This window comes from Macrobrachium nipponense, chromosome 19, assembly GCF_015104395.2.
Source record: "Macrobrachium nipponense isolate FS-2020 chromosome 19, ASM1510439v2, whole genome shotgun sequence".
Taxonomy (NCBI): Eukaryota; Metazoa; Arthropoda; class Malacostraca; order Decapoda; family Palaemonidae; genus Macrobrachium; species Macrobrachium nipponense.
In genome coordinates this window covers 44823028-44839240 of record NC_061088.1, presented here as the reverse complement: position 1 = coordinate 44839240, position 16213 = coordinate 44823028, and the positions used below count along the sequence as shown (strand labels likewise).

The 16213-nt window shown below is 36.1% G+C and overlaps 1 protein-coding gene across 3 annotated transcripts in view; it reads left to right on the top strand.

Moving 5' to 3' along the window:
- Positions 1 to 16213, top strand: part of LOC135216763 (UDP-glucose 4-epimerase-like) — a 153017-nt gene that overhangs the window by 30707 nt on the left and 106097 nt on the right. For 2 of the 3 annotated variants that reach the window (XM_064252258.1, XM_064252242.1), the window contains exon 2: positions 10777 to 11009. In XM_064252258.1, coding sequence (XP_064108328.1) covers positions 10782 to 11009 — 228 coding nt within the window. In that variant the 5' untranslated portion in view covers positions 10777 to 10781. Of the gene's footprint in view, positions 1 to 10766; positions 11010 to 16213 lie in introns of all 3 variants that reach the window. The other variant, XM_064252248.1, reaches the window with a different exon arrangement.

Here is a 16213-nt window from a genome sequence, read left to right as displayed (position 1 = left end):
ACGCTCCAGTGTCCCTTTTCCCGGATTCACCTGGTAGAAGAAGCCATTGAACGGTGGAGGAAGGCAAACCAGGACTCCGTCGTCTACAGGGAGTCGTCCTCGGTCAGGCAACTGGTGCCAAGACGAAATATCGAGTGACAGGAGCCAAGACAAGAACCCTGAAATGACTTTCTTGGTAAACTTTTTCAAAACCAATTCCTTTCCACAAGATATAGTACATAAAATCACTACAAGATACTTTCCAAATTTTGCATCCGTCATCATCTACTTTTGATGTACCTAAGAAAATATTTTATGCTACTATCCCGTATTAGTCCGATTCAAAATTTATCTTAAACCTCATTCGTTTAATAGAACAATAAATTCCCTGTCTTAGAGTCAGGCTTGTGTCGAGTAATCCTTGTTCTATTCGATTGTTTTTTAACTTTAAAGATCGCCTTCAACTCTTCATGAGATCCAACATTATTTATAAATTCACATGCCCTGGATTTCCGGGGCTCTTATGTTGGATCAACTCAGAGGTTGCTGAGGGTCAGGTATTATAGCCATTTAGACTTTAGCTTCTGTACAGGTCCGAGGTTAAAACAACCAGAATTTTCCAATATCATAAACCACTCTATAATATGCAAAACTGAAATTCAAAAAGAACACTTTACAATGATTGATTATGTTAAACATTCTGACCAGCTAACAACCCTGGAGTCATTATACATTAAAAGACTAGTGCCCTCATTAAATGGTAATTTGTCTTCATCACCTGGCATAGTTGTCGTCGCTTCTCTCTGCCAACTTTAACTCATTCCATTTCACTTCTGACCATCGACGGTTGGTGTTTTTAGTAACGTGTCTTTTTATATACTGCTCTTTTTAGTTTTTAATATTTTTTAGACTTTATTTTTAAAATTGTGAATTCCTTGTAATTTTAAATGATTGTGTATAATATGTCTGTATATTCTTCACAGACTGATGATGCACAGAGATGTATGTGCAAAACGTATCGTATGCAATAAACTTGGCCTTTTACATTTGGTATCATGGACTCCTGGAAACTTTATAACTGAATGCTGAAGCACCCATATATATATATATATATATATATATATATATATATATATATATATATATAATATATTATATATATATATATATATATATATATATATATATATTGTATTATTATTTCTATTATATTTATTATATTTTTACTATATATATATTATATATATATATATATATATATATATATATATATATATATATATATATATATATATACACTATATATATGTGCATAAACTCAAATATACTGTATATAACATATTTTCTTACCTGTTATATATTTACAGTACAACCCCCTATTTGCGGGGTATGCGTTCCATACCCCTAGGAAAAGCCACAAACCCGTGAATACTTATAACACCCTTCCAAAAAGGCGCTTATACCTGCATATCTTGAAAGTTCAAATAACAAATGTATACTTAAAGTATCATCCTGCATCAAATTTAACTGAAATTAGTATTCTATTGCTATTATATCTGAAATTTTTATTCTATTACTGTCTTAATCTTTGAAGTGATATATTATTAATATCATTTCAAAGTCATCACAAACATTTTACCATTGCAAATATATATGTACAGCCAATAACAGAGAGAGAGAGGAGAGAGGGAAGAGAGAGACGAGAGAGAGGAAGGAGAGCGAGAGAGAGAGTAGAGAGAGAGAGAAGGAGAGAGAGGAGAGAGAGAGATTTAGATATCCCGTATGAAATTATTTGAGTTATTTCGCAGATATAGAGAATACATATTATGATATCAAAAACTTGAAATGAACCTTTATAGGCCACACTTCATACCCTCTGCATATATAATATATTTTTATTTGATTAATATCATTTAAACTTATTAAGCTTAATACGGTATTATTTAATATTAGTATTTGAAAATTAGTAAATAATATTTGTATCATAAAAATGTATTTGGTAATAAAAATAACATCAAAATACACTGATTAGTGAATATTTATGGACAGAAAACCCCACGGATGAGTTAGTCCTCCTGCGAATAATTTTTAGATAAGTCCCACAGAAAAATCCGCAAATAGGTGAACCTGCAAATCTCGAGAACGAGAATACGGAGAGTTGACCGTATATACTAAAAGGTTCTTCTGTAAGTTCACTCATACAAAATTTTGAATATTGTACTGTTCACTTGGTTATACTGAGCTGAACTACACAAAAAATACTTGACTTCCTGTTCACCCCCATTTGATTACTGCTTTGTATATGATGAACAGCAATTTGTCTTATATAATTGGGGTATGCAAGTAACATTTGTTACTAAATCAGTAATAGTTATCCCAAGTGCAACCTACCTTGTAACAGTTCAGAGATAAATAATGCACCAACAACAGCTTTGGCTTGGGAAATAGCTGTTTAAAAAAAGAAAGTAAGAAAGATAACATAGCCTGTGCTTGCTTCCAGAGCTTGTAAATGAATTTTTATTGTAAGTGAAATGAATGATAGTTGTCATGGTTCATAGTAATTTTTCATTTTTATTTCATCAAGTTTCATTTCATTTTATGTTTTCATTGCACACACACACACACACACACACACACACACACACACACACACACACACACACACACACACACACACACACACACACACACACACACATATATATATATATATATATATATATATATATATATATATATATATATATATATATATATATGTAAATTAATTCTTATGTTAAAACAGGATATGTCTCAAGTATAAAAGGCCTATTAAAACACCCTGGTTTAAAGCTAAGGACTATATCACGGTGGACTGACTCCCACTCTTATCAAGTAGTGGATGACAGAAGATGTTACATTAGCAAATTATATAGTGGGAGATATGCCTTTAGGTGATGCCGAGGGTCACTGCTAAGCCGACGTTGGTTCTGTTAATTGTCTCAATCCACCTCATTGTTGCCTGAAGGAAGATAGTCTATATGGTCAGAGTCCCAGACTCCATTCGAAAGGTTGATCCTATTATCTTGTTGTTTTATTAGTGAAGACCATCTGGCATTTGTATCAACAGCTGCTTTTGTATAAAATTAAGGATGATTTCAATCCATGATGATGGAGAATTGCCGAACTATGTTGTCCATATCTAACTGAGGACTTAAGTTGAGTTAATCTTTCCAAGAGAGATTTTCTTGTGAATCCATAGTATGACTTATCATAATCGCTACAGGGGATTTCATAGACTCCTATGTCTTTAGAAACTGGTTTCTGCTGAACGTTAATTAAGGATTTCCCCGATGTATTCGGATAAGTCGAGACGAAAGGGTTGGAGTGGCCTAAGGTTTGTGTGATCCACATAAGGAATTATGATTTTGTTTGTGAATTTTTCCTTTTCTTTGATTTCTGTGGGTTTGTAAAAAATGCGCTCTGCTTTATGTATGGCTTTTTCTATTATGTGCTTTGGGTATTTTAACAAGTTGATTTTTTATTGTTTCATGTTCTTTCTTAAGAAAATCTGGGGAGCAGATTCTCATGGCTCTAAGAAATAACTTTCTTGCTTTGCCGAGTTTAACTGAATTGTCATGATACCTTAAAAATGTATGTATGAAAGTGAGAATGTCACTTTCATGAAGACAGTGTATTTATAGTTGTTGTTAGTTCTGATGATTAAGACATCAAAAAAGTTGATTTGGTTATTGTTTTCCCAATCTACGTTATTAGTGATGCAGAGCTCTACAAGTTGCATTATTTTATTCAATTCTATGGTTTTAGTTGTGCATGATCTTGATTGCATCAAGAGCGATGAAATCATTTTAAAAATGGTCGTAACAGGTGATAACCCTGAAACCAAAGCTGTCTAAGCAGTGGAAGACCTCAACCTCTCCAAGACCGAAGAAAGCTCGAGTAAGTCTAAGTAATGTGAAGACACTGTTGACCGTCTTCTTTGACTACAAGGGAGTTATGAGTGTGGTCAACCTGGTCTCATGCATCTGGTGAGTGGCAATTACACCATGACAATGCAACTGCCCAGTAGGTGCAGCTTGTGCAGCAGTTTTGGCCAAGCACAACATATTTCCTGGATCTTGTCTCTTTTGACTTTTTCCTCTTGATAAAAATCAAATCCACTTGCTGAAAGGTCAAATCCCACTTGAAAGGTAGGTTTCAGGACTTCGAGGAGATCCAAGTGAATGCAATGTGGCAGCTGCTGAAATATGATTGTACCTAGGGAGTGAGCCACTGTTGAGGGATAATGTGAATCTATCTGCAAATGGCCTGGGCAAGGAGGTGCAATCATTAATCAAAACTTAGACTGAGGGCCTGTTTCAGAGTAGGTAATGATTATGCAAACTCAAAAACCATATTAGAAAAAATTGATAACACCCTTCAGTATAATATTTGGGTGATAGCCAATAACTCAGTGCAAATATAACAATACACAGATAAAACACGGTACAAATAAGACACAATATAATGGTAACACATTGAAATGATAGATCTATGATTATAACACAATACATTTATAATACAATGCAGGAATTGCTCAGGAAGATGAAAAGGAAATTAAGACGGAGGCCGAGATAAACTGACTGCTATAACCTCAACTTGCACATTACTTTTATCGGAGATTGGACTCAGGCATGGGTTGTGAGACTGCACTGTTGGGTGAGCTTCTGCTGTGGTTATAAAGGATCCAGTTAGTGACAATGGAGTTTGCTTGTCCTCTCTTGCTGGCACTGGGAGCAGAGCCAAACCAGGAGGTGAGAGGCAGCCCAGACTGGGGTCTCTGGAGAGGAGATTCGAGCTTTGCTCTGGCACTGGCACTATGTGGTGCCAGGCATAGGCATGGTATCTAAAATGGGCTCAATGTCCATGATGGGTGGAGCATGGCACTGTCCAGGTTTCTCTGATGCACTGGCAGGGATTTAAAGGCAGGTGCATGTTGACCTGTGGTTCTGGCTGGAGTTATTGAAGGGTTTGGACCCCTTGGATTGTCCATACTTAGATGGGAACTTAATTAAAATTTTAACTTCCTGGGATGTATGCCGCCATGGCCAGTGTACATATTTTAGATCGATGAGGTTGTGTGACCAGGAACTGGATGGTAGGGAGGATCATTTTTATATGGTTGAAGCTCTTTATCTTGACAAACTTGTGTCATTTGATCCAAGCTCTGTATGGGATGCTCTTCCCTTATTAATTATATCTATGCACCAGTCATCAAATGCTCAGACTTGGGGTGCTGGATAGCTACCTTGAGGAGCCAAGCGAGGAGGGGCTTGTAATTGCCATGGCAATAGCGGGAGTAGCTGGTTTATTAGGGCAGTTTGGCCATGAAGAGGTGTACCTGTACACCTTACAGGCCTTGCAAAATCTTTACTGATTTTGCAAGGGCTGTTGTAACTGGCAGGTTACCTGCCCCCTGTCCCATTTGGCAGGCTTGGGTGGAGGGTCTGATTTGGAAAGTGCCCATGCTCATGGTAGTCTGCATGTGCAGACTTCCTGGGCATGTTATTCGGCAGTGGGATGTCTGGGAATTGGCAGTAGAAGGGGCCGATTCTCTTCCTGAAGGAACCGAGGTGTGGATGGTGGGTGTCAAAGGTATTGGCCCACTGACAGCACTCATTAATAGTCTTGGGAACCTTGACCAAAAGATGGAGGGCAAAGTCCAGAGGAGTATATGATCAGAAATCCTCTCACTGGAATAGCTTGAGGATCTCCTCTGAAGTTCAAAGCTTTGGAGGCATCAAGCCATTGGTGTAAGGGTGGAGTTTTCTAAGCCACCCACTCCAACCAAGTCTGGCCGGCCTCCTTCGGCAGACCTCTCCACCTCTGCCTACATCAGTCCAAGGTGATTTCGAACTCTTTTGTGATGGCTTCCCCAACAGCGATGAGGTCGCCTTGCTCTTCCTCCCCAAGGGTATTGAAGGCTGAGACACTTGCCATCTAAGTGCTGACCCAGAATCGGAACGACTTATTCAGGAGTGGTTGATACACCTTTAGGACTCTCTCAACATGGTCAAGCCAGCCTTCTGGTTCCTCCTTGTCCTATTTCTTTATGAAAGACCCTAGGCTGTTGAGCACAGAGTGCAGGGATGGAGTTGGTGTGGGGCGTATACCATTGCTTATCAGAACAAGTTGGTGTATCTTATCTGCAGCTTCCCTTCTCTTTAGGGCTGCTTGCTCAGCTTCCCTCTCTCATTGTTCTGCTTCTTCTCTTTTCTCTCAGGCAAGCTGCTCTGCTTCTTTTGCTGCTCGCTCTGCTAACCATTTGCATTGGTCTGTTTCTCTTTTCTCTTCGGCAAGCCACTCTGCTTCTTTCATTGCTCGCTCCACTTCCCTTTCTCATCAGTCTGGTTCTTTTCTTTTCTCATGGGCGAGCCATTCTGCTTCATTCTAGTGTCATTCTGCTTCCCTTTCAGCGCGCTTAGTTTTCAAGATTAAGAGTTCATTTTTGGCTCCTTTTTTTGTCATTGGCTGAAGTTTAGTATGCAACCATCAGAAATGAAAAAAATTATCATTATCATATATAAGTAATGTGATATATGATAGCGCAAAAACGAAATTTCATATATAATTGTATTCAAATCGCGCTGCGCAAAACGGTTAAAGGTAACAAGTTACTTTTTTTTCGTTGTAATGTACACTAAATTGCGATCATTTTGGTATATAACACACTGTAAAACGATAAAAGCAACACAGAGAAAATATTATCACAAAATAATGCATGAATTCGTAATACGCGGACGTAAACAAATATTTTTTTGAAAAATTCACCATAAATCTAAATATTGTCCTAGAGACTTCCAATTTCTTTCAAAATGAAGACAAATGATTGAATATTACTATACTGTAAGAGTATTAGCTTACAATTGCAGTTTTCGACCATATCTGACGAGTTAAAGTTGACCGAATGTCGAATTTTTTTATATATTTTTTTATATGCAATTATTTCGGAAATTAGAAAAGCTACAACCTTCAAATATTTTTCGTTTTATTCTACATGAAATTGCGCACATTTTCATATATAAAACTCTATGAAATGCCTAATATGAAATGGAGCAAATATTCCGAGAATGGGACGTACGCATTTCGGAGATTTGTGGCGGAGAATCCGCGCGCGGAGGGAAGGAAAGTTTTTTTTTAAATTCACCATAAATCTAAATATTGTGCTAGAGACTTCGAATTTGTTTCAAAATTAAGATAAATGACTGAATATTACTAGACTGTAAGAGTTTTAGCTTACAATTGCGTTTTTCGACCATTTCGGTAGAGCCAAATTTGGACGAACGTGGTTTTTTTTCTATATCGTGATTTATATGCAAATATTTCAAAAATGAGAAAAGCTACAACCATCAATTATTTTTTGTTGTATTCTACATGAAATTGCGCACATTTTCATATATAAAACTTTATGTAACGGCTAATCTAAAATGGTGCAAACATTACCACAATCGCACATATGATTTTTTCGGAAGAGTTACCGCGCGGACGTAAAGAAAATGTTATTTTTTTCATAAATTCACCATAAATCGAAATATTGTGCTAGAGATTTCCAATTTGTTGCAAAATGAAGGTAAATGATTGAATATTACTAGAATATACGCGTTTTAGCTTACAATTGCGTTTTTCGACCATTTCGGTAGAGTCAAAGTTGACCAAAGGTTGAAAATTGGTCACTTATAATTTTTTATATGAAAATATTTGAAAATTGGTAAAAGCTACAACCATGGGTTGTTTTTAGTTGTATTGTGCATGAAATTGCGCACATTTCCATATATAAAACTTTATGTAACGGCTAATTTTAAAATGGTGCAAACATTACCACAATCACATGTATGATTTTTTTCGGAAGAGTTACCGCGTGGACGTAAGGAAAAAGTTTTTTCATAAATTCACCATAAATCGAAATATTGTGCTAGAGACTTCCAATTAGTTGCAAAATTAAGGTAATTGATTGAATATTACTAAAATATAAGAGTTTGAGCTTACAATTGCGTTTTTCGACCATTTCGGTAGAGTCAAAGTTGACCGAAGGTTGAAATTTTGGCACTTATCGTTATTTATATAAAAATATCTCAAAACTGATAAAAGCTACAATCATGAGTATTTTTTTTGTTGTATTCTACATAAAAATGCGCACATATTCATATATAATACTTCATGTAATGGCTAATTTAAAATGGTACAAAAATTATGTCAAAGTGACGAAATAATTTCCGAGATGTGTCACAGATACTTTTTAGTGCGGCAAGAAAGAAATTCGCGCTTGCGCGCCTGCGTAACGATTGTAAACAAAACAACACCTTGATCCGTGAACTCCCAGCATCCCCCAAGGCACGTGATTCAAGAGTTTTCAGCTGGTAGGCCTAAAAGTATTTTTCCGCGAATTTTTAAAAAAACTTTTGTATGTCGACGTAAAATACGTCCAGGCGGCACCCGAGAGACAAAAAATGTAGACGTAAAATACGTCCAGTCGGCGTTTAAGGGTTAATAATAAAAGCAAGTACACTGTCATGCAGTAGCTATCAAAAGCTAAGGTTTATGGTTAGTTACTCTCTCTTCTCTTGTAGCTAAATTGGCATGCATGTGGTCTAAGAATTTCCTATCTCTAACTCCTGTAGCAGTCCGAACTTTGTTCACCCGTAACATAAAATACCTAAAACAAACAATAACACTACCTACTGTGGGAACTTGTTTTCTGTGTGCTCGTACAGGGAATTTTGTGCTTGGTTTTACAGGTTCATCTCTTCTCTTGCAACCTGCTTTCTAGCGATTGCTAATTGCTGATAGTTGCAATGCAAGTGATTTGCAGCAAAGCAACAACAGGATCTGACAGAAAGGGCACCACTAATTTGGTTGTACCTGGGGAGTGTGCATCTGGTGGGGATAACCTGAATCTTATCTACAAATGACCTGGTCAAGGAGGTGCAGCCATATAAACAAAACTTAGGCTGAGGACCTGTTTTAGAGTAGTAATGATTATGCAAACTGCATGGTAGGCGTAATTAATTATATTTACACCCGTAAAACCATATTAGAAAGAATTCATGTGACCCTATGGGTTTTAAGGGGACAGAAGGGCCCCATAACACAAATAATGATCAGCAATGGATTAGATCTTTAAGCAGATGAACAGGTGGCTGGTTTTCTGGATACGTGGCATGTAGGAGACACTAGGAAATGGGAAGAATTCTGGAGCACACGAGGTGAGAATCAAGAATCCACAGCAGCTCAATGACAAGCCTGTAACGAAACCGATTTGGACCTGAGCAGGATTGGGTAATACATGTGAATTATGATCAAGGAAGGCATATGTAGGGTACCAAGTAACTTGATTACATAACGAATATTGTACGTTAATAATCTTTTCAAAGGAGAGCAGTTACATTACTGATTGATTATGAAAGAAAGAAGTTTCATTATTGGTCAACTTTGAATGAAAGAAATTGTTACTGACTTGAAAACATTTACATTACTTCACAACAGTATAATCTTTGGCTGATAGCTAATAATCCAATGCAATTATAACATTTCACAGATAAAATACAGTACAAATAAGACATAATGTAATTGTAACAGAATACAGCGAAAGCACAGTATGAGTATAAGACAATATAATCATAACACAATGCAATTATAACACAGTACAGGAATTGCTCAGGGAGATGAAAAGGGAATTAAGTTAGTGGCAGAGATAAACTGACTGCTAGAACCTTAAGTTGCACATACCTTTATCAGAGATTGGAGTTTGTATCCTTCAGGCCACTGATGGGAAGGGAATATTAATTCATGACAAAGAAGGTACATAGGCTTAGCAGTAGCCCGTCTCAAAGGGGAACAGTAGCTTAGGAAGGGGTGTATGCGAGACTCGCTCATCTGCAGGTGTAAGAGAGTCTAAGGAAGTCCTCGGCATGCTTGCACCTTTTACCAGTTCAGAGAGAGTTTGCCTGTATCCTGCTAGGTGGTGCTGCCTGTCCTTCTACGACCTCTCGACCATGTGGTCTCTTCGGGCTACAAAGCGAGCATGTGGTCTGGGCATTCAATATGGCGGCTGGTTTATCCTTCCTCGGTGGGGCGGCATGGCCTCCAGATGTGCACTTTCTCTCAAACCCATTTTAATCTGCAAGCAGAAGGCCACAGCAGTCAAACAGACAAGAGGTGATTAAGCGTTAATAACTTAAAGGAAGTATTATGAGAGATGGAGGGGCAATTATGTATTTTATTATGAATAAAACTTATCCTATGTTACTTTGAATCGGAGGTGGCATAAACTTATCACAATCTATATATATATATATATAATATATATATATATTATATATATATATATATATATATATATATAGTGTGTGTGTATAAGTATAGATAGATACATAGACACTTTAAAATATATGAAATTTTATCCTACGAATATCGTTTAATATTCAACTTACGGCACCGGTGCAAAAGGAATTATTGCTAAATGATTTATCATCGTTAGGATTCGAACCGTTGACTGGTTTTGACACGATAAATAATGACTTGGTCCTAATTTTGTGAATGAACATAATTGCAATACAATGAAACAAAAAATGGCGGGAAGTGAGAAAATATTGCTTCCATTTGAAAAGGCACTTATACTCGTCAAAAGATTTTAAATACTTATAATAAAGAAAATATAAAATGTGAAATCCTTCATGAAATTGATTATTCAATGTAATAGTACTTTTTTTTTAATGGCAAAGTCCTTCAAGTTGAACTAAAAAAGGTAGTTTCTTTCAGATAACATGTCAAGGCAACAAAAAACTGTGTTTGTCACTGGAGGGACTGGATACATCGGATCCCACTGCATTCTGGAGCTTCTGAATGAAGGCTACGAAGTTGTCACTATAGATAACCTGACTAACAGTCGTGCTGGAGCCCTCAGAAGAGTGCAAGAAATCACTGGCAAATCAGTCATATTTTATCAGTGTGATTTGCTTGATGGAGAGGCTGTCAACAAAATATTTTCAAAGGTTAGTAATTTTGAATTAAATCATTCCTTTTTTCAGGAAAGTTGCGCAACATATAAGTTATACGAATTAGCTATAAATGTTTTGAGTAATGAGCGCATAAGATTAAGATAAGGCCTTAACCGACGATGTTTAAACGAGGCAAGAAGTGTGAGGGCCACACCTGACCGGTATGACAGAAATTCTGTATTTAATAAGTCATCGAAATTTGAGTGTATAAATTCATGGAGTATTTTTTTTATGTTGCTTATACGATTTATCATTTTTGTAACCTCTTCATTTTCTTATAACCATCAATTATTATGACTTCATTGACTGAAGTTTAACCCATTTGTATTGATTTTTCTAGATTATGAAATAAATGTTGGAAAGGTGTTTGTTTTCTGTTATAATTCTCTCTTCTAATTGTTCCAAACTAGAGATTTTTATTTGTTTAAAACTATATACTAGACTATGTAGCTTTTTTTATATGTCCTGAAATGATATTGACTTTAATCCAAGATATGGGAAGCAGTTATCATTATTATTATTATTATTATTATTATTATTATTATTATTATTGAGAAGATGAACACTTCTCGTATAGAACAAGCCTACAGGGGCCATTGATTTAAATTTCAAGATTCCAAAGAATATGGTGTTCTTGAGAAAGAAGTGAGAAGAGGTAAAGCAAAATACAGGAAGAAGAGATAATACGGAACCACATCATTAAGGAAATAATTAATTAACAAGGCAAAACCGAGCACCGGACACAAAGCAAGCAAAAGCACATCTCTCACACCACACACACACACACACACACACACACACAACACAAACACACACACACACACATATATATATATATATATATATATATATATATATATATATATATATATATATTATATATATATATCTCCACAGGTGAAAAATAACAGGCGGGGTGTAGGTCCTGACCGGTTTCGACTTTATTTCCAAGCCATTGACGAAGGACTGATTCATAGTATTAGAAGTCACAAATATATATACCACAGAGACAGTATTGACGAACATACACACAACCGTTTGAGACTGCAGATCCACCCACAGGCAGGTGTAGAGGTAGGAGTGGTTTTCAAAAATCATTTGACTAAAATTTACGATAAATTCTCAAGGGACACTACCGATAAATGTACCGGTACCACCGTAGGATACAAATTTCATTACCAATACTGCCCCATTACTGGGTTTACAAATATAATAATCCTATTTCCATACATCTCTACTGCCTACCTGAAAATTAAAATAATTAACAAATTTCTTTTGATATTAACGGATCAAGTTCATGCATTCCTTGACTGATGTTCATATTATTGTTGTAACTTTCTTTTATAAAGCTAGATTCAATTATATTTCTTTCCTTTGCATTTTTAGAACGTAACAATCTTTTTTGCACTATTTCCTCGTGCATACCTCACACATTTTTTATATTGTTATATTCTCTTCTCCAATGCTTTACCGTAAACATTTGACCAATGTAAAAGTTGTCACAAGATCTACATGGAATTTTATATACACATCCTTTAGTATTGTCAGGGGACACCTTTTGTACTTGGGGCACAGTTTGATCAAGTACTTGGTTGTTGCTTACTTCACTACAGCCAGACACCTGACCCTTCATCACAAATACTAAACGACTGAATACTCTAAAGGTGACAGTGATCCCTTATAGAACTTAACCGTCGAGAAAACAATCGGTCTAAGGTCATTAAAATAGATGTGAGGTAATATTAATTAAAGGGCATCACTCCTTCATTAATTTCAAATCTAATATCGACTTGGTCATGGGATATCTTATTCACGACTTGAAGAAAATTAGACTACATTATGTATGGAGAAACTGTCTTCTGGATATATACTGGGGAAACGATCATGTCCAGTAATATTCAACCTTATCTTTTTCAAATCTATCTTGTTACAACGTAGATGACAACATTGACCGTTTAGAAGAAAAATTAACTCGAAAAGGAACCTCTCATCGAGTAAATGGAATTGCAGTACAACAAAATGTCTTTGATCCCCACCTTCCAAGAATAGCATTAATTACCAACCGTAAAATAAACAAAGCAGAGAAGTACAACAACTACTGATGAAGAACTTTATATATACTCATGGGAAAAACTTGGTTTGGATTATAGCAAGAAATAAAGACTGTACATGTACAAGTAAACAAACAGTACCAAGTTGGACTGGCATCAATATAATAGCAAGAAATTAATATTTTTTATCCCATGATGATATCGGTTACCTGTCAATAGTAATTGCTCTAGCTACGGAGTTATGAACATTATCTGAAATTATGGAAAGGCCTGAGGAAATCCGAAAGAATCTACTTCTTTCTTCTATAGTGGTAGTTATGGACCAAGCTCTCTATGCAAAAGTCTGTGAAATCGTATGGAAGGAAAAAGAGGTGTACAATTATAAACTTATTCGTATGGGAGCTTTCCACACCATCTTCACGTCAATTCTTAGCAAAAGATTCCAAGATGGAGGCCATAACATCTACATTGAATCTTGAATACTTGGAGAAGTTTCAGTTACTGGTGTAATGGATGGACAAATGTACAATCATGCAGTTCGAGTCCACAAATGTTGATGTGAAGCAATGATGAGACTTCTGTGGGAAAACTTTGTATCCTGGATTACTAATGATGGTATTGAGGTAGTGAACAACTTTGTCAATGAAGTAATGAGATTAAGTGATGGTCTCAGTTAGGGCAATATTGAGGAAATATTGCAAGGACCAGAATTTAAATCTGCATTTAACTTATGGAATAAGTTTTAGGGTTATCTTTATGATAATGGGGACGTATCTGCTTTCTTGATGCCATAATGTTGACATGGTGGGAAGTATACTTTTTAATATCCTACAAGCATCTCAAGAGGGAAACTGACTGCTTCATCTTCATGCAATAAGGTTATATAATGATTCTTTGGTGGTGTTCTCAAGATTAGATCAACTCAGCAAGATACTTGCCAGTATACTATGTACAAATGTTAGTTAGAAAAAGACCACCCTAAAGTATATGAGTTTTTTGAAGAGCCAGTTCTCTGTACAAATGTCAGAAACAAATACCTTGGGGTGCATACCAATCGATCAAGCCATAGAGGAAACAATAAATAAAGATACACAAACAATGGGAGGTACTTTATGATTTAGTCTTAAGCCAGGAGAAATGAAAAGGAATTATTTAACAGCAGCAGAATACAGAAGTTCGTTTTTACATCTTATGCGGACCTTTATTGACTCAGAATGGAATATGATGAATATGCAGTATCATCAGTAGTGAAAATCATTAAGAACTGAACTGGACAAATCCTTTTTCAGAAGAAAATGAGCTATTAATTGTCTCCTCAGGAAAAATAGCTACTGGTGACGTTAAGACAGACTTAATGAATGCACATAAAATGGGGGAAAATCGATATGAAATCTTTAAGAAGGAGGGACTAGAAAGTATCCCCCTTACAAAGAAATTTAATGACCGTGTGACACAGTCTAAACTTAAAACATTCACTTCAATGCGCATGAAACAAGAGGTAAGTTATAAAGATAAAGCCGTCATTTTGAAAGCTGAACGAGCTTTATTTGGTGAAATGAGCATAACATCACAAGCTTTGGAATCTTCGAATGAAAGAGGTTTTATCTCATTCCTTAGGACCTCGTCCTGTAGCAATGCCATAGGGACTACTTCATAAAACTTAGAAAGCTTCCATTTTAAACTTTTTGCAAAAGGATGTGCCCACAGTTGAATCTATTCCAGAACATTCTGCAACAATTATTGATGGGATGTGTCTTGTACAAAAAATAAAGGTAATCAAACAACATTTTGGGAACCTGCCTAGGATTTGTTCACGATTTTAAATGAAGGTGAAGGAAGTCAAAGAATTGTTGTTGTATTTGATACATATCAAGAACTAACAATAAAAAATAATGAGCGGCAAATGAAAGGATCAGATTCTAGAATGATGGTCACACAAATTACCAAAAAACAAATAATGAGACAAAGGAGAAAGCTTTTGGGACACAAGAAACAAAACAAGACTCATTTCATTCTTAGTAAAAGAATGGTAAAGATTTATGTATACAGAAAAATTAAAAGATAAATAATTGTTTTTAACATGTGAGGACACGTTACAAAATTACCAACAGTAATACCCAGGAAATATATGAATTGAAGAATACTCGTGAAGAAGCACATGGTCGCTTACCATTACATGCTGACCGTGCTGCAAAGGAAGAATGTCATGCAGTACTGTCAAGTTCAGTAGATACTGATGTTCCTTTTAAGACTAGGATTTCAAAAACATAACGTGCCGTTGTTTAAAAAAATGTGGATCTAAAAGTAGACTAAAACGTGTTGATTTTGAGAAATAATAGCTCATCTTGGAGATGTATGTGATGCTCTTATTGGACTACATTCTTTCACTGGTGGTGACACGATCAGCGCATTTGCAGGAAGAGGAAAAGTTATGGCACTGAAGAAGATGATTAGTGAAGGAGCACATAACACATTTTCTAAGTTGGGATCAGAGTGGCAGACTTGGAAAGGTTCACTTGCTACATTACTTTAGGAAAATAGCAACATTTAACATCGATGAAATAAGGTATTGCCATGTGCTTCATGCCAAAAAGGGAGAAACAGAGAGTCACATGTTGCCACCATGTCTAGACTGTTTGAAAAAAGCATTCAGAGGGGGCTTAGCTTACAACCAAATCCAGGTAAACCAACTCCCACTGGAAGAGGTAGGCAATTGATTAAAATTTATGGAAAAGAGCAACTTGCTATAGATTGGATGGATTGCTTGCCTGCTCCTGAGGCCGTCCTTGATTTACTTGCATGCACTTACTCCGAAAGTTGTAAGTAACCCAAGTGCATTTGCTTAGTAAATGGAATAAAATGCACAGACATGTGTAGTCTTACAGACTGCAGTAACCAAGCATACTGAAACCGTAGATTGTCAGCAAGATATGAATGATGAATATGATATATGTGGCTGTGTGATTGTTAGAAAGTTGATTAAAAATACATGAAAAAAGAAAGTAGATTAAAAATACATGAAAGAAATCCGGCATCAATTCATTTAAACCATTGAAGCAAAAAGACTTTGCAGACGGAGCTAAGGCCATATTATGGTCGATGAACACTTTGTGGAGGCATGAATTTTTAGGTGACAGCTCCAAATAA